The following is a 26,873-nucleotide window of genomic DNA, read 5'->3' on the forward strand; positions in this document are numbered from 1 at the left end:
GAGGGAGGCGAGCGCTGGGTCACGTGACAACGGAGCGAAGATGGCGGCGGGCGGGCTGAGCGCGAGGTGCGGGGCCGCGGCCGCTCGGGCGGAGGGAACGCGGGGGCAGCGTGGGGGAAGCTCCGGTTCTCGCTGCGGGCGGACCCCGCTCCGCGGGACCGGGGGCTGAGAGGGGCTGGCGGGGAGGGGGCGCAGCGCGGGCCGGGAGGTTTTAACTGCGGCGGGGCGCGCGCCGGGCTGGCCCCGCCCCCTCCTCGCGCGCGCGGTGAGGCCCCGCCCCCCGGCTGAGGGACGCTCGGGGACCCCCGGCCTCACAGAGCGGAGTGAGGAGCGGGGATTTTGTGATTATTTAGTTCTGTCCTGCGGGATCAGAGACTGGGCAGGACTCCGTGGCTTTGGCGGGGCCGGGGGCTCGATCCGCGCTCCCTTCGCGGGGTGCCCGACAGGCTCAGCTCTTCCCTGAGGCGGCGGGAGCGCCAGGCCCGGCTGCGCCTCCCGCGCGGCTCCTGCGGACGTGCGAGTCACAAAACACACGTGGAGATGTGCAGCGGAAGCGATTCAGTGAATCCCTCAATGATCACCTTAGCTCGGTGGTTTCCTTTCTCCAGAGCACGCGTTTCGTCATTTATTATATAACGCTTTTATGTTCTGGAGTTTCCCTAGTGTCTGATTTTTATTAAATTAATGACAGGGAGATTCCCTTCCTTAGCTGTCTTGGAGCTTTATTAATGAGGGGATAACAAACCATGATCTGTTTTATTCACAGAAGAGGTTGTGAGGGAGTGAAAAGTAGGTGGGTTGTCTTTGCTGGGCTGGGGCTCAGATTTGGCAATAAGTGAAAGAAACTGTGCTCAAGACAAATTAAGGCACCGTTGTGACATGATCACTGAACCTGGGATTCATTGAATTGCTTCTTTTGCATTGCTGTTCGATTCTCGGTAAAATTCTGGGCCTTTGGGTGCTCTGTGTGGGCTGGAGAGGTTCATGTCAGAGAAGTGCACCCAGCTATCAAGGAGTGAGCAGGGAGGAATTGTGTTGATGGGTGTGCTGGAAATAACAGGTGTTGTCATTCATTAAGTGTCACCACATGTCAGAAGTTGCAGATGACTTTCACTGCCACAGTGAGTTATTTGAATAATGTTATTCTAAAAATAAGGCAATGAGTGTTCTTGTGTAGACAGTCTTTGCGTGGGGAGGTGGGGTGTTTAAATCCTCATTTGCAATACGTTGCTAACAAATCCTCTGTGTCTAAATCAAGTACTCCTTTTGGCCAATATTTTTTCCTCTGGGATATTTTAGGGAGACTTTTTTCAAGTGCATGTGCCAGGGTCAGGATGTGATCTGTAATGCCTTGTAGTGCAGGTTGGCTTTTCTGCAGAGTTCTCACTAAGAAATGAGAAGCTGGGTGTAAATGTTCTGGTGTCTCTGTAAAGACAGTGCAGTTTTTCACTTCATCCAGTTTATGCTCTGCTTAGAGTGGAGGATGAAACTGATGGAAGAATTTGTTTAAAGGAGAGCATTGAATGTAAATGCTATAAATAAAATACTGCTCTATGCTTTCATTAAGTTTCTTCTTAGGAGCCTTAAATGTTAAATAGCAAATTGTGCTGGTAACCTGATATCAGTCTGAAGTTTTGATATGAATTCACAGGTCTTGCTGTGTCAGTTATCACCCTCTCTGGGTTTTTCCTTGTTTTTTCTACAACATCTAAAAGCTAATGTTCCTTAAATAATTTTTCTTGCATTGCACTGTCATTTGCTGCAAGGTAATTGCAGATTTGAAAAGTGTAAGCTAAAAGAAAGCCTGGAATAACATTCATCATTAAAATGCTCTCCACCTTTTCCTTGTGTTTGCAGGAGCAGCAGAGAATTATGGACAATTCTGCTGGGCAGATCAGCTTTAAGAGAACCAGTAAGTTCATGCCCTGGTGAGCAGGTTTGGCCATCACTTATTTGGCTCCGTGGCCAAATACATTATTTGTACATCACTTTGAATATGAGTGAAAATATTTTTTGCTGCTCTTCCTTCTTTCTCAGCATGTTTTTTGTTCCCATACCTTTGCTATTTGTTTATTCTACTTGTTTACAACTACATGAACTACCTGGAAGGGTGTGTGGAAAAGGTGGTTCCTTTTCTGGAGTGGGCACAGATGCTGCTGCCTGGATTGCCCTGGGGTGTTCATGTGTGGTACAACTGCTGTCTTATTTCGAGGGCTGGAGCCTGTGCTTTCATGAATTTGCCCAGAGGTTGGGAATCCAAATGTTTCTAAACCCAGTGCATTGCCTCCCTTTTCCCCACCCTCCCTAGGAACAGGGAGTGCAGCTCAGTGCCCTGTTCAGTTCTGCATCTGGAATCACTGTGAGCCACAGACACCTGTCTTGTGTTGTTCCTGCCTCTTTGTGGTGGTGGAATTTCTTTGCTTTGCTGAAGTTTAACAGATCTAATATTTGGTAATGCACTTCGAGGAGTCTGTTCAGTCTGTTTGGTTCTGTTTTAGGCCCAGATTGCTGCAGAGTTGAACAAGCACTGGCAGAGGCTGTTAGAGGGACTCTCATACTACAAACCACCAAGGTACAGTCACTACTTGATTTTAGAAATGAATCTCTAATGGGGAGTTTCCTAGTAAGTAAAGAAAGGTTACAGAATATTGTTGTATGAAATTTTGAAAGGTCACTGAGGAAAAAGCAAATGTTCTGTGTAAACTGATACAATGGAGAACTTTGAAATTATGCCTACTTAATTTTTTCCTTGAGATTGCTGAATTTTTAATGACTAAAATTTCTTTTCACTTTAGTGCGACTTCAGCAGAAAAAGTTAAAGCTGATAAAGATGTAGCTGCTCCACTAAAAGAGTTGGGTCTGAGGGTCAGCAAGTTTTTGGTGAGTGAAGCTGCTCTTGGATTAGTTTTAATCCCTGGAATTAATTGTTACTAGATTCTCATACTGAAGTAACCCTTGTGATGTTGAGTAGAGAGAAACTTAATGTCCTTTCAGTTCAAAATAATGTAAAAGATGTTGAAGTGCATGTTGAGGCTCTAGGCTCACACTTCCAAAGTGATGAGTAACTTTGAGATACTGTGATTTTCCTGGTCCTTTCCAGCAGCAACCACCTGCCATTGGTCTGAGTTAGATTCTTCCATGGTAACTGCTCAGCTAAGAAGCTGATGTCCCTTAAATCAGTTCCTTGTTTGACATCCTCTCAGTTTACCTGCAAGGTTCTGTTTTTTAGAGTTCAGAGGCTGGTGGTACCTTTATTTAAATGACTGATGCTCCTTTAGCTGAAGTTAAACTGCAGCTCAGTGGCATTAAACCTTGTGTATTTGACTTTTAAAGAAGTGTTGATTAAAGCATCTGCCTGGTGCAAAAATATTCTTTTGGCATGTTACTTGTTTTGAAGAGCTGCCTGAGTGTTTGGAGAGAATCTTAATCTTTAATGAATTCAGTTGCCTTTTATTAATTTCACATAATTTCTCTTTCTTTTGTTCAGGGTCTGGATGAAGAGCAGAGTGTGCAGTTGTTACAATCTTATCTTCAAGAGGATTACAGAGGAACAAGAGACTCCCTGAAGGTCCATAGCTCCCATTTATGTTGTATTTACTCCACGTCTTTCCTTAATAACAGTTGTTTTTTGATGCAAATGTGAGTCCTAGTACTAATTGGGAAATGGCTTTGTAGCTTTTCTTCTCTGGAGCTGCATCCAGGCTTATTTCTTCCTTCTTGGATCTCTGCAGGAACTCAGCTCCTCTCTCTGTCACAGGAATACAGGAAAGTTACAGATCTGGGAATGAGAGTTGAACTGAGAAATAAATATGTCGTTAGAAATGAGTGTTTTGGCTTTGTGCTTTTGGAATCTGTCTTTCCAAATGATCTGGAAAGAAAAATTGTCTTTTATTTGTGTCAGTCATTTTGTGAACATGTGTTCTGTCAGTAGGTATTTCTCCAGTAGCTATTTATTTTGTTGTATTTTGTTTGCAGACAGTTCTTCAGGATGAAAGGCAGAGTCAGGCTCTGATGCTGAAGGTTAGTAATTTCCATTTCTTTTCTGTGGAAAAGATCTGTTGGCAGCAAACCTACTTTATTTCTGTGGAAAATCTTGAAATAATTGAAGCATTCCTTCACATAAAGGATGGATTTTAGAAGGTGCTTCTGAAATTGAGGGATGCACATGTAGATTTGAAGAGTGTTAGTAGATGCTACAGAAATGACATTTTAGCCTTGATATTAGGGAATTTAGCTGGGTAGATGTACACTGCCTTACTTTCCAAAGCTTGTAGGCTTGTGTGTCACTGTCTGACGTGTCAAAATTGATGATCATTTCTGGCAGACAGTAATAGGGATGTCTTTTTGCCTTTCTTTTCTGTGTTTTCTCACTTAACAGTGTAATTACAGACCTGTCATTATGGCAATGCTAGACTGAGTTCTGTAACATTAATTAAGTGTTGTTTTTTTCCCCCCAAGTTCAGAACTGCTCAGTTGAAATTCAGTTTGTAGTAACTCTGTATTCCTGTGGTGAAGGCCTTGGCAGTGGTTGGGAGAGGGAGCTGGCTGGGAGTTGGACACTGTGCCAGGTTGGTATTGATGGCATTTCACATTCACAGCTGGCTGACTACTACTACGAGGAGAGGATCTGCATCCTGCGCTGCGTCCTCCACCTGCTCACCTATTTCCAGGATGAGAGACACCCTTACACAGTGAGTACAGGATGTGATGTCATTGCAACAGGCTAAATATGGAAACTGTGGGGTAGTTCCCTTCTTGTGTAAAATCCCACAAATGTGCTGTAAGAAGTTCATGGACTTGTTTGTTTTTTTTAAGGCTCAGTACTTCCAGTGCATTGAAAAGTTGGACAAGGAGCTTGTTCCGAATTACCGCAAACAGTTTGAAGCGCTGTACAAAGCAGAGGCTCCTACATGGGAAACACATGGAAATCTCATGGTATTTTGTTTCTTACTGTTGTGTAGTGTATTGGAAAATACATCTGTACAGATGTAGTTAAACAGGACATTTCTCCTGGTCATAACATAAAATTTGTTTCCTCTGTAACAGAACACACTTTTGCTCAGAGTTTCATGAAACCTGTTGTTACTTGTAATAAATCCATGATCTCTCTGGACTTAAAGTGGCTTCCCTTGCCATTGACACAGTTGCTGGCTGTTGAAATGCCTGCACACTTCTCAGGTTCTGCCTGCTTTGGGTGCCCCGTGAGCTTTGATGTGTGATGGTGGAACTTTGCTTTGTGCAGACAGAACGCCAGGTCTCCCGCTGGTTTGTGCAATGCCTTCGGGAGCAGTCCATGCTCCTGGAAGTCATCTTCCTCTACTATGCATACTTTGAAATGTCACCTGAGGAGCTCCTGGCCTTTGCAAAGATGTTCAAAGAGCAGGGATTTGGCACCAGACAGACCAACAGACATTTGGTAGATGAGAGCATGGATCACCTCGTGGATCGTATTGGGTAAGTGTTGTGTGTATTTGTGAAGTGGGTAGGGAGCAAAACAATTGTTTGTGCATTTATAATTATGTATTCATTCTGTGTGGGCCATGACTCAAAGGGGGAATGAGAATCCTGCCATACATCCTGATGGCAGAGAGCTGTAAAGGTGGAAAAGCTATCTTCAAATTTCAGTGATACCTTTTTGTCTGTTCAGCCAGAAAAGGTAGTTCTGAAGGTTGTAATTTGTCCTGTACCAGCATTCCAAGACAAAATTTGGGTTAGGTACTGTTCATTTCTTGTAATTTCTTATTGCTTCAAAGAAAGCTGAACAAAGCAAACTAAAGGTTGCTTTTTGACCTCTTATAGTTTAAAAAAGCCTCACCTGAATTCTCAAATAAAGTTTCTGACCTACTTGTTTTTATTCTTCTACTGCCTGTAGCTACTTTAGTGCTCTTATTCTGGTGGAAGGCATGGAAATCGATTCTCTCCATGAGCGTGCTTTGGATGACAGGACAGAGGAGCACAAGTTGGCCAACAATCAGCACATCCACCAGGTAAAACACTGGCAGAGCAACCACCCCCTCCTCCAGCCTAACAATACAGAACTGTGATTACCCAGGCACTGCTGTGTCTGTAAACTTCTGGTCCTTGGGCTTGTTGGCCAATTGTAGAAACTAGCATCCACATACCGTGAGAAGGACGCAATCAGCTATGTGTTTAAGTATGAATTACTTTCAGATCTCAGTTATTTTGCTTTTGGTTTGTCTCTGGGCAGGAGATGGACAATCAGCTGCTGCAGTTAGGGGATGTCTCACATCACGCTCCGGTGCTTTTGGCCTGGGCTCTGCTCCGTCACACCATAAACCCAGAGGAGTCCACAAACATCATCAGGAGGATGGGCAGCACTGCTATCCAGCTAAATGTCTTCCAGTACCTGACAAAGCTGCTGCGATCCCTCAGCAGTGGGGGCAAGAATGTGAGTTTCTTCAGTTGTACTTAAAAGCTTTTAAAGGTCTGACTGCTCCTGATGTACAGCTGTGGTGGGAGGCAGATGACTGAACCAGTGTTCTTTTCAAAGATGCAGTAAAGCATGTTCTGTCATCTTAATCTTCTTCCAGTGAGGATCAGAAATCAAGTGGGAACAAAACAGATTGTTATGTCTAGAGAATTAAGAAAAGCTTTGTAAAGCAAGGAACTACATCTCTCTTGAGCAGAATAGACTCCAGTTAATCAAATTTTTTTTATTTGCCTCTATAAGTGTATTTGCCATTGAGGATCTTGAGTATTGTATGATTTAACTGCACTAGTCTCTGTATGGGGTTTCATTAGACAGCATGGTGTATTAGGGTAAACTGCTTTGTAGACAGAAGCCAGTGTAAGCAAATCCTTTTGATTCCTAGAAATGTTGAGTGCTTCTTTTTTTTTTTTTATTTTGATGCCTGCAAGGCATTTCTAGTGATAGTGGTAATGGCAAGACTTCTTTCAGAAATATTTCATGTTAATGTGGAGCTTAACTAATGAGTGCTCCCTGTTCTGCTGATAAATAAAAAGGCAGTTACTTGGTGTGTAAAGCAGACTGAGTAGAGTTACAACATGTTGGTTATTTGTAGTCTTTCCCATAACAGTCTTGTGTACTCTTTCTTTGCAGTGTACTGCCAGCACAGCTTGTATGTGTATTTATGGCCTTCTTTCCTTTGTCCTGACATCATTGGAATTACATACATTGGGCAATCAGCAGGTAAGCATGCAAGACACTTTGCATTTGTTACATTATTGAAAATAACCTGCCATAACTGATGCTAATTGCCTATTAAGTTGTAATTCACACTGCAAACTTTATATGGCTTGGGTAGACCCAAATGACTGATTTGCTGGTTTTCCTACTTCATTTGCACCATGCAAATCTAGTAAACACCTCTACGGACTGGCAGATTAGTAATGAAAGAGCACATAGTGCATTTCAAGTCCTATGGATAGAAAACTCATTGATCTGTTTCTCCTAAAACTATGGAAATAATCAAACTCAATTTCTGAGTTGGACTGGACATTTTACAGCCTTCTGCAGATACTGTGGACGTATTTGTTGTTCATTCATGATGAGGAGCATGGCTTTAGGTTGTGGTCTGGGGTGGGTGTGTTGGCTGTGTTTTGGCTTCAGGAAGTATTCACATCTTGGTAGGTAAACACAGAAACTTCAATTCCCAGGATGTGGCAGAACCTGGTTGGGACAAAATCCTCCTGTATAAAGTAGGTTTGATTTTTTCCATCCCATCTTCCTTTGTAGGATATAATTGATGCTGCATGTGAAGTTCTGGCAGCTTCCAGCATTCCTCAGCTCTTCTGGAAGACGGTGAGTGTGTTTGCAACTTGTTTGACCTACCTTGATTATAAGTAAGACCTGATACAAGATTCCCTTTTAGGAAAGGAACAGGCTAGTTGTATTTAGTGAGTTGGTTTCTAGGAGGGCCTGAGGAGCAAATGTTCATTTACCTCTATCTTTGATTTACTTTTGCCCTTTCCTGCTTTTTAGGTACAGCCTTGGCTTTACACTTGAAAAGGATACTGGAACGAGTTTTAATATAGGTGATAGTTGATAGCAGGGCTGGGGCTGCAAGGATTGAACTAACTGCTGGCAAAAGCATTGTGCTTATTTTTGTTGTCACAGAATCAGGATGATATGTAATGCCTTACAGTCTTACTTCTTGCCTTATACTTGCAGACTGCCTCATGCTTTAGTCTGTGCAAGTGTGATCTCCAGTCACTGGAGTGATACTTTTGTGCATGATTAATGTTAAATGTACAGCTTAAAAAGGAACTGTAACCTTGTGCTAAACTGAGACCTTTTTAGCTCTTCTTTTTAGTAATAAAACATGTGTTTTCTGTTTGCACCACCAGGAACCTACTGCAGGTCTGGGTATTATCCTCGACAGTGTCTGTGGGATGTTCCCCCATCTTCTCACTCCTCTCCTTCAGCTGCTCCAAGCCCTTGTGTCTGATAAATCTACAGCAAAAAAGGTACAGGATCTCTGTTGGTGTTTGGGAGATGATTTATTTCAAGTCAGGGATGATATGATCTGTGATTCTTCCTTTCCATCATGTGTACTTATCTCAGTTACAGTCTTAGGTAACAGACATAAATTTTTGTCTAAGAATAGTGGACACGGCTCCTTCAGACTTGTGTGCTGTTGCAGGATGCTGTTTTCTGGCTTTTAGAAAACTTTCCAACTTTAATGGTTGAAGATTAAGATGCTGATTTTTTAGGTGGCACCTACCTGATTAATTAGATGAGACTTGTCTGAACATGAGGTGTGTTTAATAATGTTTTGGTAGGGTTGATGTATTAAATGCTGTACTGTATGTAGGTTGATGTATTGATTTTGTATTACTTGTACAGGCAAGTAAACCTGCCTGTTCCTGCAAATGACCTGGTTGCTAAATTTTTAAGAAGCTCTGGCTCTTTGGCTGTGTTGTTGAAGCTCTCTCTGATGCAGGTATACAGTTTCCTGGATAAAATGTCCTTCTATATTGAGCTGTACAAGCACAAACCCCCAGATGTGATCTCCCATGAGGACGGCACACTGTGGCGAAGACAGGCTCCAAAGCTCCTCTATCCTCTTGGTAAGGAAACTGCTGAAATGCTTTGGGGAATTTAGCTCTTTCTTTACCTAGCTTCTAACTCATGGGTAAATTTGTGACTTTGTTTCACCTGCTTCTTCAATCTTTAGGACTAGGTCAAACAAATCTCCGGATACCTCAGGGAACAGTGGGCCAAGTGATGCTGGATGATCGGGCTTACTTGGTACGCTGGGAGTATTCCTACAGCAGCTGGACTCTGTTCACCTGTGAGATTGAGATGCTGCTCCATGTTGTGTCAACAGCAGGTGAGACAGGCTGGGAGTGTAAAAGAGAATAAATAATTATTAATTGGTGTCAATTTGAGGTTAGTAATAGTACTGAGCAGCTCTGAGTACTTTTGAAAGAGCATGGGATATTTTCTCAGAAGCATTATGATGATTATTATTCTATAAAATGCACTGCAGAAGGCCAAGAACATGTAGTCAAATGAGATACATTTTAGATGAGGAAAAAGTTGGAATAGATAACCAAATGTTTTTTTAATATGGGGATGGATGGTTTTGAATCATCTAGATATGTGGTAAGATAAATGGGCATTGTTCATGTGCTGAAGTACTATTTTGCATTCTGATGTTTGGTTTTCTTTACCCAGATGTGATTCAGCATTGCCAGCGGGTCAAGCCCATAATTGATCTGGTTCATAAAGTCATCAGCACTGATGTATCAATAGCAGATTGTCTTCTGCCAATCACATCACGAATCTACATGCTCCTGCAGAGGTGAGTCACTGACAGCAGATAGAGTGACCTAGAAGGAGAGCTGATTGCTTATTTTGCCAAGAGCTTTACAAGATGTGTGTCCCCAAGATGTGTGTCAATGCTTGAACTCCCCAAGACTGTTGTTCAGCTCTCAGAACTGTTCTGGTTACACAGAAGTTAATGCTTTAATGCAGCAGAATGGCCCCTCTTCTGCTTCTTTCCTGAAAGGTGTGCAATTTTATCCCTTTAAAGTCAGATTTGATTAGTAGCTGTATTTCCATAAAAGGGGGATAAAACATAGCATTAGAGCAGTAACTCACATGTTTTAAAACAGTTGTACTTATTAACTCCTCCCAGAGTTAACTGCCTGGGAATTGATATTCAGCTGTATAATTATTGTTTGCTGTGACAACCTGCTGTCTTGCCAGCCTTGCTCTGGCAGTAAATTGATCTGACTCAGGTGTGAGGGGGAGGTGGCAAGTCTAGACTGAAAGTGCAGGCTCTGGTGTCTGTATTTATCTACTTAAATTTTATGTATATGTGCTTCAGTGAGAGGGAAAGAAGCTTTTTGGTTAAAAAGCCAGACTAGACCACAGGTGGCAGTGCTTTTTTTCATGCATGCTGTTTCTCTTTTGTAGGCTAACAACTGTAATCTCTCCCCCTGTGGATGTTATTGCTTCTTGTGTCAACTGTTTGACAGTCCTGGCTGCTCGGATGCCAGCCAAGGTGAGGAAAGGACCTGCTAGTGAGAATAGAACATTTACATGTAAATGAGGAGGAGTATCTGTACCTCTTCTCTTGCAGGTTTGGACTGACCTTCACCACACAGGGTTCTTGCCATTTGTTGCCAATCCACTGTCCAGTATGAATCACATGATTAGGTATTTATGTTCCCCAACCCATTTTTTTTTTTTGCCTAACCAATTCATGAAATACAATAAGAACTTTTTGCCAGTGTGACATCTCTCACTCATGTCAGAATCCTGCTATTCATGTGATGACCTCTCTTGCTCATTCCACAGTGCAGAGGGAATGAATGCTGGGGGCTATGGAAACCTATTGATGAGCATGGAACAGCCCCAAGGCGAGTACAGTGTTACCATCTCCTTCCTGAACCTGGTAACAACTCTGGTCCGGGTGAGTGGAGTGCTCTGATGTGACACCAGCTCTGAGCTGTTCTGGTTGAGAAGTAAAAGTGATCTCAGCCATGTCTGAGATCAGTCTCTGTGCAGCAGGGCTCTCTCAGTAATCTTTGCTTTACTCTCCCTTCTGCACTGCTGTTTGTGCTTTCTCTGATCTGATTCTTACAAAAAACCATTTTGACTCATCTCAAATGACTACAACAGACTAGAAATTGCTTGTAAATCTATGTTCCTGTGTTCCATGGTTTTCACACACTTCAAAGACAATAAGGAAAATCTTCCTGCAAAAGTCCCCCTCCTGGTTAAATAATGTTTCTGTTTCTCCTAGGGACAACTTGGTAGCACCCAGAGCCAAGGCCTGGTGCCCTGCATCGTGTTTGTTCTGAAGGAAATGTTACCAAATTACCACAAATGGAGATACAACTCTCATGGAGTGAGAGAGAAAATTGGTAAGGGTGTTAAAAGGGGGAGTAGAAGGGGAAGGGCCTTTTTTTTTTTTTTTTTTTCCTAGCAGCCATGTGGGACTTGCACTGTCCATTTCGTGATATTGTTAGATACTGTGATTCGTTTGGAAATCCTAGGAACAAGGCAAAAGTTTTCAGAAATTAAGTAGTCCATTTCATCTGTGTTTTAGGGTGCCTAATTCTGCAGCTGATCCATGCTATCCTGAACTTATGCCCTGAAATGGATCCTCGCAGCAGGTAAGACAGGTGAGAGGTGTCACACCTGCACCAGCCTGGCTTTTTGCAGCAATCACTGTCATTTTGTTTCAGTTTTTGAATTCAAATGACTGGGAGGGAGCTGGCATAGCTGTGTAGTGCTGGTTTCAGCTCTGCTGCATTACTGAGTGCAGGAAGGGTGCAAAAGATTAGGGACAGAGCAAATCACATTGGTTTCTAGAACTTGTGGTAAAAAAGGAAAAGATACATAGATTTCCTGGGACAGACTGCCATCCACTTTCCTATTCAGTGTGCTCTGAAAGTAGAGGGGAGAGTAGTAAAGGAAGGATCAGTGGGGGTGTAGAAATGAGGTTTCTTTGTTGTAGTTTTCTAAGTACAGTGTGGCAAAATGCCACAAGTGTTCTGGTGACACTGTCCTGTGTTTGTGTCACAGCAATGCCCCCAGCCTGCAGTCCTTGTGCATCTTCAGCCTGGCCAACACAGAGGCAGGGCAAGCTGTCATTAACATCATGGGAATTGGGGTGGACACCATTGACATGGTGATGGCCTCCCAGTGCAGCAGGTGAGTGGGGTGTGGCTGTTTGGGCAGCTCCTGTGCTGGCTCTGAGTGAAAATGTCTTGTAACTGATGGAGTTATGCTGGTTGTGAGCACAGTTCCTTACTTTGGTTTCTCTTTGGAAGCAGTGATGAGTCCCAAGGCCAGGGGCAGCTGCTGATCCAGACAGTCAAGCTGGCGTTCTCCGTTACCAACAACGTCATCCGGCTGAAGCCCCCCAGCAGCGTGGTGTCTCCCCTGGAGCAGGCCCTCACTCAGCATGGTGGGTGCTGCTCCCCGGGCCAGCCTGGCAGCTCTGCTTCTGCCTCATCTGCAAATGGCACTGTGTGTCTCATCACAAGCACTAGTTAAGGTTTCTAGGTTACAAAAAGTGGTTGCTACCGATGGGAGAAGGCCTCTTCTCCCTCCTCTAAGGCATTCTTCCCCTTGGGACGGCTTTTAAAGGATTAATCAAACATGGCTTATTGTTTGCTGCTTTGTAATGAGATTACTGTAATTACAAAATATACTAAATCAGCTGCTGTTAATGCCTCTGGCTGGACCCATACCATGCTCTTTTGGGAGGCCAACTTAGTTCTCATCTTCTGCTATACCAATCATTATTTGGTAAATAGGTACATTTGTTTTTTCTTTTCTTTAATTTTATTTGTATTCTCTCCAGGTGCTCATGGAAACAACCTTATTGCTGTCTTGGCCAAATACATCTACCACAAGCATGACCCTGCCCTTCCACGCCTGGCCATCCAGCTGCTCAAACGACTGGCTACAGTAAGACAGGACACACACCAGTGCTCCTTTGCTTCTCCCCTTGTGACTGTTCCTCCACTGAAGTTTTTGCAAATAATTTCCTCAGGCTTTTTTGTATCAGGGAGCTTAGTGCAAGTCAGTTAAAGCAGGGTGGACTGACAGCTGTAAGTTAGGGCACATGAAAAATGATCAAAAGAATCCTTTAGTTTTTGATTGTGATCTTCAGAAGTCACTCAGCACTCACTGGGGGTAGCCCATGAATGAAGTTTTTCTCTTCAAAATATTTGTTCTCTTCTCAATTTTTGAGCAATTTCTCAAGTCACACTGTTAAATACAATTCCTAGACCTTCCTACCTGGAATTTTACCATCTTACTGAGAAGAGTATCCTATTTAAGTTTTTATTGGGACCTTTCAACTTTTAGACTTCTGGATTGGTAAAAGTAGACTTTAGATTTATGAAGTGTTTTGCACTTACTCTTTTTGTCTGCTAAATGTCTGAATATTTGTAGCTTTCTTAAAGCATATAAATCCAGATATGGGCTTATTTATTTTAAGAAATATAATTCCAAAACTGGTTTTTTTTTTTTTCTATTTCTTTTGTAACCTTTGATAAATAGGTGAGGATAGAGTAGAATTGCTCAAGAGGAAAATTTGGATCACTTGTCACATTTCTTACTCCTTAATGACAACTTACTTTGATAGGTTCATAGATTCAATATGAAATATTTCTGAGTTTCAATACAACCACACTTTATGCAGAATGAAGCATTCTGTACATGTTTATTTTTCCCTCTGATGTTTGTTTCAGGTTGCTCCCATGTCTGTGTATGCCTGCCTGGGCAGTGATGCTGCTGCCATCCGCGACGCCTTCCTCACCCACCTGCAGAGCAGGATCGAGGACATGCGCATCAAGGTCATGATCCTGGAGTTCCTCACAGTTGCAGTGGAGACACAGCCTGGGCTCATTGAGCTGTTCCTGAACTTGGAAGTAAAGGATGGCAGTGATGGGTCGAAGGTACAGTAGCAGATACTTGCTTGAGGATTCACTGGATGCTAAAATCTGATAATTCTTACTTGTAACCTGAGGTGCTTGATGTAAAGATAAGTGCAGGTTGTACTTGTATTTAATGGATATGGTGCCATCCCAGTTTCCCTTTTCCCTGTAACCAAAGGGAAACTTTCCCCAATATTTCAAGGCAGATACTGAGTTAGCAACAAAACATCTACTAAGACCAAGGGTGCCTGTGACCTGCTCTCTTCACTCCGTGTACTGTTCTTTAAGTGACCTTAAAACACCCCTTCATGACACTCTGGCAGTGAGAAAACTAAAGATTTGGCTACAGTGGACAATATAATTCTCCAGCATTATAACCTCTTGTAACCTCTTCTCTCTTTTTGCTTTAGGAATTCAGCTTGGGGGAGTGGAGTTGCCTCCAAGTGGTGTTAGAGCTGATTGACTCCAAGCAGCAGGAGAGGTACTGGTGCCCTCCCCTCCTGCACCGCGCTGCCATCGCCTTCCTGCACGCGCTGTGGCAGGACCGTCGTGACAGCGCCATGCTGGTGCTGAGGACAAAGTGAGTTGCTGCTCCTCGACAAGGCATTTTCCTTCCTCTTCTCCAAAACACTCTTTCTGTGGTTTATCAGACCTTTCAGGGACATTTGCATCGTTGTCAGTGTGTGGTGAGGGTATGCAGTGTGTGGGCTTTAAGTGTGAAAGATGAGAGGCCTCAGTGTGTCAGAAGCAAATATATTTTGGTTTCTTTTATACAAAGCTAAATAAACTAATATTTACCAAAGTGTATTTTCTACAAAGTTTGGAACACTCAAAATGCTGCTAGGCATGTGGCATGAGGGAGATAACTGATAATACTTTTGTTTATGTCTTCTAGGCCAAAGTTTTGGGAAAATTTAACTAATCCCCTCTTTGGGACCCTTCCTCCACCTTCTGAATCATCAGAGGTGAGTTACATCCAAACAAAATGAAGAGATTTATTTATGTGCTCTCATAAAAGGTTTCTAAGGGATTTGTATGGCTGTTCCTTCTGCTTGCAGCTTCCTAAAGGGAGCTGTGACCAAGTGGGTTAAACATGGGCAGGAGATGAAGTCAGTGCTGTGTGGCTTTTCAGAGACTGGGCAGCCATGAACTCTCTTTTGAAATTCTCTGCTATTTATTCACATGTGGAACAAAAATAGCTGTGTGGCAGCTGTGGTAACACTGTAGAAGATGTGCTGTCTGAAGTGCATCCATGTTGTGGGCTCAGGCTGACTGGGATCATGGAGGAATTGATTAGGTTCTTGTTCTTCCTTTCTGTGCAAGTTTTTCCCTTCATTCTGAAAGCCCTGTGCTCTCACTCAAGAGTTTGAACTCTGAGCACAGTATTCTGTCCTTATTGTCACCAGTCTGTGGTCACAATGACATAAGTATTGCAATTGTGGGAGAAATAAGTCTCCTGCAGAACTGGAGTGTCAGCCATTCCTAGTGGATGGGTAGGGATAAATCAGAACTTCACTTACCCTGTGGAGCTCAGATTTTTATTTATTTATTTATTTATTTATTTATTTATTTTCTTTCTTTCTTTTTCTTTTTGGTTGCCTGGGTTTTCTTTGTCTTCATAGCTCAGTGTCTTGGATACCTGTGCCTTAATAATGAAAATCATCTGCTTGGAGATCTACTATGTTGTCAAGTGAGTCTTTGGTAGTCTTTCCTTCATCCCTGTATTTTTTAGTTACCTAAACTGTGTGTGTTAACTCTTGATACACCCTATGGGCTTTGATGGGCAAAGCACATGTAATCCTGTGAAAACCTGGGAGTAATTCATGAACACATTGCATTCATTTGAGATTCTTGCAATCACTAATTGCAGAAAAATATTAAAATTCTTCTGCAGCCTTTAGGTGAGAATGTATCAATATTTTCCTAGTATCCTGAAATAAGAATATACAGTATTTATTAAAACGAATTGTCAACTAAGCCAAGTAGACCTGTAGTGATTGAATCACATTTAGTAGTTTTATCCCACTTGATTTATTTTCCTGAAAGTAACAGCTGTTTCATATGTTAAAAAGTCAGGATTAATTAAAATCTCTGCTTTTAAAAAAAAAAAAATTTCTTCAGGGATCATGTTTTTCCTTCTCATTTGATGCAAAAAGTGGGATTCCCTGCACAGGTCAAATATGTGGAATAACCTTCACTTGCAAGCTGTGTCCTTGGCTTTCCTTCCTGACTCTCAGAAGAAGTATATTTACTGACCCAAGAATAAATGAAGATAACTTCTCCTCTTGATTTGGTCAGGGGCTCTCTGGATCAGTCCCTGAAAGACACTCTGAAGAATTTCTCCACCAAGAAGCGCTTTGCCTACTGGTCAGAGTACGTGAAGTCCCTGGCACAGCACGTGGCAGAGACCGAGGGCACCAGCTGTGCCTCTGTCACCGAGTACCAAATGCTCATCTCAGCCTGGAGGATGCTGCTCATCATCTCCACAAGCCATGTAAGGGCTGCCTCTTATCTTGCATGAGAGTCTGAAATGAACATTTTGAATAATACAATGTCAGCAGCTTCCTAGGGCCACCTGAGCAGAATTCACTGCTTTTTTAATTTCAGTTTTGTGGTGTGTGTGAGCACAGTACAGGTTGGCATGAGCATGGTGCAAGAGGTTAGAGTGGGTGATGTTTTCTGTTTGATCAAAATGAGCATATTGTCCTCTCAGGAGAGGAGGGAGGTAGTAAATAATTTTTAGAGGGTTTCTAAGTAATTTTGTAATCCTGACAAGCTTTTCCTGTGTCAAGTGAGGCCGGGATGCTCAGTTAAGCAATTAGTCATTGCCAACTTCTTTTCAATGTTAATGTAGGACTAAAGTGATTTCTGTAAAATTCAGCAGCTATAATATTGATGGAATCCTAAAGTAAATTAAAACAGCAAACTGATTTTAAGCTGCTTAGAAGATGCAACTTTTGTTGTTCTGACTGTTCTTTATCTTTGTTGATTTAGGCTGATATCATGCATCTGAGTGATTCTGCAGTTCATCAGCAGTTGTTTCTGGATGTGCTAAATGGCACCAAGGTTTTGGTAGGTGTTGCTTCCTATCAGTTCTTTCATTTCCTAAGTGCTTATCTTCTTTGCACTATTTCTGCAGATGCTTTGTCATCATAGGGGTTTTTAGATGGGCTGAAACAGTCTCTCTCCATGAACTGATGAGCTGCTTAAATCTTTATTTTGTATGTGTCATTCTTGTAATCACTAAATGACCTTGTGAAGGTCCTGGCTCTGGTCCCCTCAGTTCTGCTGAGGAACAAACCTGGTGGTGGTGCTTGGATTGAGCATTTCTGAAGTGTTTCTACATGTGACTGTTCCAGCTGTAACTCTTACAGTATTTCTCCTTAGCTCCAAGTTCCCATGTCAGTGCCCTGTCTGCAGCTGGGGTCTATGCTGTGCACCCTCCTTCTGATCCTGCTCAAGCAGTGGAAAAGGTGGGTATTTTGTTTGGATAATTATTAGTCACTGCTAGAAATAAAAACTTGGGAGATCATGTTTAAATAAAAATTTGGGAGATTATGTTGAAGTGTTTTGCTCTAGTGAGAATCCCTTAGTGATCTGGGGAGAAAACTGAAACTTTATCATTGAATTCTGTTTTGGGATGTCAAATGTCTCTTGGTTGTTTTGGTTGTTGCTGAAATTGTGGGAAATCTCTGGTAGCAATGCAATTTATTTGGTCTTGTACTTGCTGGTCAAAAGTAGCAAAAGAGTGCAGGGATTTGGTTTTTGTGATAGTTAGTCCTGCTTTCTCACTCTGATTCTCACAAGGCAGGGAAAATGCATTCTCTCATTCTGTGAAATGTCTTTAGTGAGATCCAGGTGGTGACTTAAAGTTTACTTTGAAGAGCTGCTTTTATTTTTGGGGTCATGTAACTTATGATCCACACAGCTCATTCAAGCCAATATATTTATTGAGGGATCTTGTCTAATCTGAAGAGCTCTCCCTTTTTGTTGTCAGCGAGTTGAGTTCTGTGGATAAAATCATAAACTCCTTGACGCAGATTCTGGAGGGAGTACTACAGGCAGATCAGCAGATGATGGAGAAAACCAAAGCCAAAGTGTTCTCAGCTCTTATCACTGTTCTACAAATGAAGGAAATGAAAGGTGAGGTGGTGCATGTGCAGGTGTCAAGGTGCCAGGGCTGAATATGCCTTACAGCCAACATGTGCAAGGTGAACTCATGGTGCTGTAGTAGTGCAGGGTGCTGAGTGTAGTCACCAGCCTGTGGGACTTCTTTTATTATTTTTCTTTTCTTTAGCTAGTTTTGGAAAGAGGTGAGGTTCATCATTCATTCACTCTGTGTCCATTTCTTCCCTTCTCTTGTCTTTCCCTGACAATAACCTGTGTTTGATCAGTTTGGTTCCTGTATGTTTTTGGAAACAGCTCAGTGGATGTGTAAGTCAGGCTCTCTGAGTGACTGTAGAGCTTAGATTCTGACATGGATTTCTACTTGGAGGTAACAAAAGACCCAAGCACAAGAAAGGGTACATTTTGTTACAAACCATAGAAACCAGTCTGGTCATTACTCCTGTCCCTCGTGGGGCATCTGGCATTGCAGTAGCACTTGAAGACCCTCAGTGGAATCTGGGCAGCATTTCTCTGTGCAACATATACAAAGGCAACTGTGATTAAAAGTGTGTCAGGTTACTTGCCTGTGTTCCTTGTTCCACTGCTTTGGCTCTGCAAACCTGTATGTTCTGAAAAATAAATAGGAAGTGGAGAGTTGGTTTGATTTTAATTGTTTTCTTTGCTGTTGAATTTCTAGTCATACTGGTAAAAGGTGGGGCAATTTATTATAATGATTTTGACAAGAATGTAGTATTTATATGGACTCACAGACTGCACCCAATCTGCATAGGCTGGTACCAGCAGTCTGGAGCACTGGGTGGGAGTTGCTATGGTGGAATAATCTGTCCATAGGAGTGCTTGATTTGTGTTTTGACATGTCATGAGTTTATATGACTTTGTATGACAAAAACTGCATGCTTTTGTTATCAAGATGAATATAATCCCTTAATATATCCTCCTAGACATAAACATCTAACTCAGTCACAGCTCCTCACGTTGTTTTGTAGGTTTTGAATGAGAACAGAATTAATGCTAATTCCAAGAATTGTGGCTCAGTGATGTTACCAGTTAAACTGGGAAGCTGAGTACAAGGACTGTGTGTTAACTGGTGTCTGTTGTGTGTGTCACAGTGAATGACATCCCCCAGTACCCCCAGCTGGTGCTCAGTGTGTGTGAGACTCTCCAGGATGAGGTCATTGCGCTTTTGGACCAGACACGGCACAGCCTGACCTTGGGAGATGCTGCAGATGACAAGGACAGCATGGAGACTGATGATGCCTCCCGAGTAAAGCACAAGGACCAGCGAGATGGGGTAAAGGACCTGTTCATCTGCTCTGCAGTCTTGTCTCTTCTCTCCAGACAAAAGTTTCATGATGCTTGGAAAGACTTTTCCTTGTAGCCTGCTGCCATCAAAGGAAGTTTCAGCAGTTTCTATTCCAGAGTTACTCGATGTTTTCTTGGCTCACATCACTCTGGGAGTTGGCTGTTGCTGCCTCTTCTTCAGATGTGTCCTAAAAAACATTGTCAGGAGTGCTAATGCAGCCAGGAGATGAACAGATGGTGTGAGGGATACCAGGAACCATCATTTGAGATTCTGAAAATGACTGAACTTCAGGTTGTGCTGGTAAATGCTTTTGAGATTTGTCTTGGTACAACTCTGTACCTACCTACCTTTCCTTGTCACTGCAGGTGTGTGTTCTGGGTCTGCACCTGGCTAAGGAGCTCTGTGAAGTGGATGAAGATGGGGACTACTGGCTGCAGATTACTAGGAAAGTCCCTGTGCTTCCTACCATCTTTGCTGCACTGGAGATCAGCCTGAGAGTTAAACAAAACCTTCACTTCACAGAGGCCTCGTTACATTTGCTGCTGACCTTAGCAAGGACTCAGCAGGTGAGAGATGCAGAGAAATGAGAGCACACAGCTGTACACTTTAAATAAGAAAAGTCTACCTCATTTTTTACCTCATTATCCTGTCTGTGATGCAGCTGAATGATGAGGTGTAGATAAAGGGGTATTTTTGGAGGCTGGCAAACAGCAGATCCTGTATGTACATGTGCTTAGTTTCCTTATTCTCCATAGTGGGATGTGTGGGAGGAGCTGAGCCAGCCAGGCAGACCTGTCATTTAGAGCAGGCACTTTCACTGAGTGGATTCTGCAATGCAAATACCCCCTTGTTAAACAAGCATTGACTGTTGGAACCTGCTTCTTCATTAGTTTTAATAAAGTGTTTTTATCTATTACAAGTTCAACTTGTGTGGGGCTTTAATTCAAAACAAGGTTGTTCCAAAGCCCTTTGCAAAGATAATGTACATACCAGAGCAGGTGATAAATGCAATTCTGAATACAGTTATACAGGTTCGATTTTGCTTTTCTTCATGTTGAACTTTTAACAGAGAGAGATGACAGAGATGTGTGTAGATGACAGTTCTGTAAAAGGGTGGTGACAGTGCAAAGGACAGAAATATCTACTGCAACACAAGTCTCTTCAGTGTCAGAGAGCAGAGGCACAGATTCCAACAGCAGTGTGTTCTTGTAGGGAGCTGCAGCAATGGCTGGAGCTGGTGTCACCCAGAGCGTCTGCCTGCCCCTCCTGAGCGTGTACCAGCTCAGCACCAATGGAGCCATTCAGGTGGGTGCTGCTTCCTTCATTCCAGCTGGGAGTGCACCCAGGGAGCTTCCCATGCCCTCACGGGCTGTGGCTGGAAACTGCCAGAATGGTGTGGAGGGAAAAAAAGTCACTTATTTTTGTGTGTGATTTGTTCAGACATCTGCTTCATCCCGGAAGTCCCTGGATGCCCCCTCCTGGCCCGGGGTCTATCGCCTCTCCATGTCCCTGATGGAACGTCTCCTCAAAACACTGAGATACAACTTCCTGACAGAGGCACTGGACTTTGTGGGTGTCCATCAAGAGAGGATCCTTCAGGTGTGCCACAAGCTGCCTCTGTGCTCTACTTGGTTCCTCTGACTCTAAATGAGTCAGAAAGGGCAGAAACACTGAAAAGTCACTCCTGCCTCAGGAAGGGTTACAGAGGAAATAACTCAGAGGAGGATGAGATATTATCCCATCTGTCCCTTATCACAGCCCTGATTTACTTCTCTCTCCTTCCCAGTGCCTGAATGCAGTACGGACTGTGCAGAGCTTGGCCTGTCTGGAAGAGGCTGATCACACTGTTGGTTTCATTCTTCAGCTCTCAAATTTCACCAAGGAGTGGCATTTCCACCTGCCACAGCTTATGAGGGACATGCAGGTAGGAATCAGGATATTGCTGTGGGTAATACATTGCCTTGGAGTGCAGGGATTTGGTTGTTTTAAGAGAAAATGGCACTGTATCACTTTATTATTACCACTCCTTTAGTGGAATTCAGCTTAGGTTATTTAACTGCCCATTCTGTCAGTTCCTTGTCTCGAGTGAGGAGATGTAACTGTTGGGAGAGAGAGAAGTGGTAACTTGGAAAAGTAAATTGGGGAATTCAGTGACCTACTTTCAGTTCTTAGTGCCAGGTGATTTCAAAGAAATACTGGGAAATTAGGGGACTGTGTGGATCCTTTATGATCACAGTGCTGTCTGGATTTTCTAGCTTCTAGCAGTGGCAGTGAATAGATGGACTTTGAGCTTTTCTGGGATTTCTCCCTGACTTTATTTCTTTCAGGTAAATCTGTGTTACCTGTGCCAGGCCTGTACCTCCCTCCTGCACAGCCGTAAAATGCTCCAGCACTACCTGCAGGTGAGGATCCTACACAAATCTTTAGGTTAATTGTTGCATGAGCCTCTTTGAAGGGAGCATTGTTCATTATAAATGGTCTTAGATATTGAATGGATTATTAATAATCCTTGTGGTGGTTATTGACATCCATCAACAGTTAGGATTTGCATTTTTTCACAGCAAAAACAAAATGTGCAGAAAGTGGTCTGAGCTCTGAAAACCTTTGGACTGTGTAAAGCCAGTCCTGGATAACCAGCAGCCTGTGCTGAATGATCTGTTGTCATAAGGAGGCTGCATTGCTGTAGGACTCTGGAGTGCCATTAATTGAGCCACTGTTGACCTGGTGTCCTTGATTTGATTTAATTTGTTCAAGGGAGATAGTTCTTGTTCTTGGGACATCTTTAAATGCACGAAGTGGAGATGATGCATTGCTGCTGTAGTGTTCCTTCAGCATGGCTCAGGCTTGGAGTGTTGATCATTCTTTTTCCTGAGTGTGGAACCTAAACAGCCTCTGCAGCTGCCTGCCTGCAATGCAGTGTCTCCCCAGCCCACACCAACTGTAGATTCTCAGCAAGTGACAGACTTTGGGTGCCTTATTTCCTCATTCTCTTTGTTCACAGCCTATTTTTTTCCTCAAAACATTTGTCTTAGTGCAGAATAATCACATCTGTATTCCAGACTTCCTCTCTTCTTTCTCCACAGACAAAAAACGGCGATTCCCTTCCATCCAGTGTGACTCCCCGAGTGCAGCGGAATCCTCAGGCCTCCTCCAAACACCCCAGCCCCGAGTCAGAGGCAGCAGAGCAGAAGGCCCTGCTCACAGTGCAGTACAGCCTCCTCAAAATCCTCAGCAAATCTCTTGCTGCCCTGCGTCATTTCACTCCTGATGTCTGCCAGATCCTCCTTGACCAGGTGGGTTCTCCAAAGGGGGGAGTTCCCAGCATTTCCAGGGATATTCTGGGTCTGTGTGTCCTGCTTGGTACAGTGACCCCACTGTCTGCTATTCTGCACAGAGCAGAAAGGCAGGAGACAAGGAATTTGCCTTGGGAGTCAGGCACTGCACAGTGTGAAGGGAAGACTTGGCTGAACTTTTGTGTGATCTACACAAGGCTGTGTATGTGTGGCCTTACTGGAGCAGACAATAACTCGGTTGGTTTGTACCTCCAGTATATCACTCTTCAGGAAAAATCCTCTTGTCACCGTCCCATGGTGCTGTGACCCAGTACCTGGTCTCCAGGTTCAGAAAAGGAAGGTTTAATCCTTGATTCTGGCAGTGTCCTGCTGCTAACTGTTGGGTAGGCAATGTCCTGTGCCTCTGGGAGCAGCTAGTACCTTGGTGTGTCAGTGATGGCAGCTGTGTGAGAAGAGCCATGGAGTCTGGTTGTACAGTGCTGTACAGGACACTTTACTGCTCCAGCTGTACACCTGAGACTTGGGAAATGATCATAGTGCTTCTCTTTCTCCATATAAAAAGTGTGATAAGGGACTGGGTATTCCTTTTCCTATGGTAACACCATACTCATGGCCTCCAGGGTCTCACTCCTCTTTCTGTTCCTCCATAGTCGCTGGACCTTGCTGAGTACAACGTGCTCTTTGTCTTGAGTTTCACCACACCAGCCTTTGATTCGGACGTTGCACCTTCCTTTGGGACCCTCCTTGCCACAGTCAACGTGGCCCTGAACATGCTGGGAGAGGTACTGGCCCTTTGTGTGACTGGGAGCACGGCAGTGACCCCAGAGTGCTCACTGAACTGGAACCCTGAGGAGCATGAGTAGTTCTTTTTTATCTCCTGTCTCTAATGCCTGTCTTTTTTTCCCTCGAAGATGGATAAGAAGAAAGAACCTTTCCCTCAGGCTGCAGGGCTGAATATGCAAGAGGGAACCAAAACCCTCAAGTAAGTTTCCAGTTACTTGATGTAGTTACAGCCAAGCAGCAGTCTGAGCTCCTCAGATCAGAACTGAAGTTTAGAGGAATTTGTGTTTCTTCATACATCCCTTGTCCATAAAGTCTCCCAATAACTATTTGACCCTGAAATCAGAGTGTGCTGACCTTTTTGGCTTCTACTGATGTGTGTTCCTTTGCACAGGTCCCTGCTCATGTTTACAATGGAGAACTGTTTCTACCTGCTGATCTCGCAGGCTGTGCGGTACCTGCGGGACCCGGCTGTGCACCCCCGGGACAAGCAGCGCATGAAGCAGGAGCTCAGCTCGGAGCTGGTGAGCACCTCGTGCTGTCCTCTCACTGTTCAGTGTGTCTTGTCTGTGGCTGCCCATTTCCCAGCATGACTGAACAGCCTTGGGCTGCTCATTCTGGCACATTGCTGTGCCACAGCACCCTGCTGTGGTGGAAGGAAGTTGATTTGTTACAAACTCTAATTTCAGAGTACGCTGCTCTCCAGCCTGTCCCGTTACTTCCGCCGGGGTGGTCCCTCTTCACCTGCCAGCGGGGTCCTTCCCTCTCCCCAAGGAAAGTCTGCCTCCAAGCTGGGTCCAGAGGGGCAGGAGCCCTTGTTTCAGCTCGTGCAGGCCTTTGTCCGGCACGTGCAGAGATAGATGCTGTCCTGGCCCCGCCTCCCTTGTCAGGACTTGCAGCAGAACAATTCACGTCCACCACAGAAGGCATCACCTTTGGCAGAGCTGTAATGAGGACTGGGAAGGGAGGGAGGCCAGGTGTGGGCAGTGCTGTCACCTGAGCAGTGAGATCCCATGGAACTCTTGCCACCCAGGAGCAGAGTGAATGTAAGGAGAGCCCGGCTGGCTCTCCACTGACCAGCCCACGTGCACAGTCTGCTCGCTCTGCCTGCCAGAGCACCCTGGCTGGGTACAAGCACTGAACAGTCAAAACCTTTATTTTTATAGCTTGTACCTCAGCTGGGGAAGCTGTGGCTGGATGGAGAGAGGAGATGCTTTCTGCTGGGTATTAACTCTGCTCCTAACACAAGGTGCAGTCTGAGTCTCCTGTGTGGAGTCCAGCTAAGGCACACCCAAGGGATCAGCCAGCAATTCAGAGACCATCTTTCTACTGCTATTTTTGTACTGAATGGTTCAAGGCACGATGGTGTATGTGTGCTCATGCCTTCCCTTCACCCTGCAGTCTGTGTGTTGTGTGTGTTTCTGAAGAGCAAGGCCTCACTTAAGGTTTTTATGTCAAAATTCCATTGCTCCAGTCTTGCAGTTTTTTGTAACTGTGCCCTATTTATACTGATATTAAAACCTTTATAGACAGCAGCTGTGTTCATGGGTTTGTGTTGGACATAGCAGCACCAGTTCTGCAGTGTCTGGATGTAGTTCTGCTGAGCTGAAATCCCAGCTAATGCTGTGACTTCTGAGTGACAATCCAGAGGCTGTCTGACATGGCTGTAATTAAAGGCTGATTCCCTGGGTTCCCCACACCCACTCCCTTTCTCTTACTCTCCTGCTGAGGAACCCGTGGGAGGTTTGAAGTGAGCAGCACTATAAAATACTCCTCAGGGATGATTCCCTGCACATGGTGGTGAGGGCCCTGCACAGGAATCACTGTCTGCAGTGAGGGTGCATCATGTGCTGTAGCTCTAGATCAACAAACTCTTTTAAGGTTCTGAGGCTCAGTGTATAGTAAGGACAGTAAGAGAAAGTCAGTGATTATTGCTTAAATTACAGCCTGAAATCTAGACTGACTTAGGTAAGAAACCAAATTTCAGTGTAGCTGTGAGCTATTAACCTACCAGTTCTTTCCTACATAGACACTTGATTGCCTTACCAGCCAGAACCTTTTTAATTTCAATGGTTTTAAGAGACTAGAGCTAGAAAATGAGATTATCTTGCTTTGAGGTTGTTTAGGCTTTTTTACCTTGTAAGCTTAAGTGCTGGCAATATCCTGGCACATTTGTTTGCTCTAGTGTCATGTGCCCTGAGGGCTTTGGAGGGATTTGAACTGGCTGAAGTAAAGTCTAAAAGTAGAAGGGAGAGGGGCTTGTGAGGTGGTGTGACAGTCCTAAACCCAATGCTGTTTTGATGGGGCAGCCTGTAACCAGAAACACTTTGTGCTATGGGGAACTGGGTGTGACCATGGAGAGCTGAAGGTGAAAACCTGTGCAGAAACAGCAAATGGATGAGGGCTGCCAAGGGGAGGGGAAGCAAAGCTGGAATCTGGTCCATCTAAGCAAGTTCAGTTATTGCAGAGGCTGTTACTTGACAGCTGTGCTCGGGATCTTTGCTTTTTGTTACAGCTTTGGAAGTTGCAGTGTGCTCATCACTGTATTGCTGTTCAACAAGAATGGATTCTTCTAGATGTTTATTCAAGCACCAGAGTGAGTTGGTGGTGCTTGGCAGGAGCCCTTGGTGCCAGACAGCAAAAGCAGTGGATGCTGTTGGTTACTTGTGTTTTAGAGCTGCAGCAGCATTTCAGTCCTGAGTCATCCCTGTCCCTCAGCACAGAGAGGATCCAGCCAAGGGGGGCTCCCCTGATGTCCTAGGGTGAGGGTGACTGTCACCCTAGGACACCTGACATCTGCAAAGAAGCAGCACAACTGTCACCTTCCTGTATAGAGTCAGCAGTAACAATAGATGTTCCATGTTTTTTTTTTTTTTTTTTTCTACTGCAGAGGGAACAGAGTGCTGGTGCCAGCAAGAGAATTCCTTCTGGCTGCTCTGAGGGAAGAGACCATTTTCTGCTTCATTAAGCTGCTGTTGCTTTAATGTACCAAGGAGAGCAGTAACAGGGGAACAGGGATGTCACTGGCCTGAGGGAAAATATACATGCTGGAAGGGAAATAGGCAGGGGTAGATCTCTAATAGATCAAGACTATGAGAGTGGTAGTCCTGGCAGTTTTAAACTAACCAGAACAGCAACATCATTTGATTTCCCTGTTCTCTTTAATTAGAACAGCCAAGCATTATTGCTGCATTACAACAGCTGCTTTTCCCAGGAGTTCCTTCCAAGCTGGGTGTTAGGGACAAGAGTTTAGGATTTTAGATTAGCAGCAGATCTAGTTTCCATAACAACTAAAAAGTCTGTTAGATCTAGAATAGCACTTGGGTCTCTCAGCAGCTGAAGTCATCCTACTCTACTCTATTTTTGCTTCAGGTGCAGGAGGAGCTGTTGTTTCTCAGAGCCCCTGAAGCTGTAGTACAACTGAGATGTGTCAGCTGGGAAGGGAACCACAAGGCTGGCAATGTGTTGGGAGTGTCAGGTGG

The 26,873-nt window shown here is 44.0% G+C and overlaps 1 protein-coding gene across 1 annotated transcript; it reads left to right on the forward strand.

Moving 5' to 3' along the window:
- The first annotated feature begins 5 nt into the window (after positions 1–5).
- Positions 6–24,926, forward strand: NUP188 (nucleoporin 188). Its single transcript, XM_033077517.1, has 44 exons — positions 6–66; positions 1,858–1,912; positions 2,499–2,572; positions 2,796–2,880; positions 3,488–3,568; positions 3,976–4,020; positions 4,599–4,691; positions 4,816–4,935; positions 5,243–5,454; positions 5,873–5,987; positions 6,209–6,409; positions 7,082–7,171; positions 7,718–7,783; positions 8,329–8,448; positions 8,925–9,051; positions 9,159–9,314; positions 9,662–9,788; positions 10,406–10,493; positions 10,572–10,648; positions 10,790–10,904; positions 11,238–11,358; positions 11,544–11,610; positions 12,023–12,151; positions 12,274–12,407; positions 12,807–12,913; positions 13,702–13,908; positions 14,298–14,467; positions 14,783–14,852; positions 15,510–15,577; positions 16,186–16,381; positions 16,882–16,959; positions 17,275–17,360; positions 17,885–18,030; positions 19,125–19,306; positions 19,684–19,884; positions 20,531–20,623; positions 20,759–20,917; positions 21,105–21,242; positions 21,646–21,720; positions 22,402–22,611; positions 23,262–23,393; positions 23,523–23,593; positions 23,786–23,915; positions 24,081–24,926. Exons 1-44 carry the CDS (start codon positions 41–43, stop codon positions 24,249–24,251), a joined length of 5,214 nt encoding a protein of 1,737 aa, XP_032933408.1. The 5' UTR covers positions 6–40; the 3' UTR covers positions 24,252–24,926.
- Positions 24,927–26,873: the final 1,947 nt, after the last annotated feature.

The sequence above is a fragment of the Catharus ustulatus genome, chromosome 21, assembly GCF_009819885.2.
Source record: "Catharus ustulatus isolate bCatUst1 chromosome 21, bCatUst1.pri.v2, whole genome shotgun sequence".
Lineage (NCBI taxonomy): Eukaryota > Metazoa > Chordata > Aves > Passeriformes > Turdidae > Catharus > Catharus ustulatus.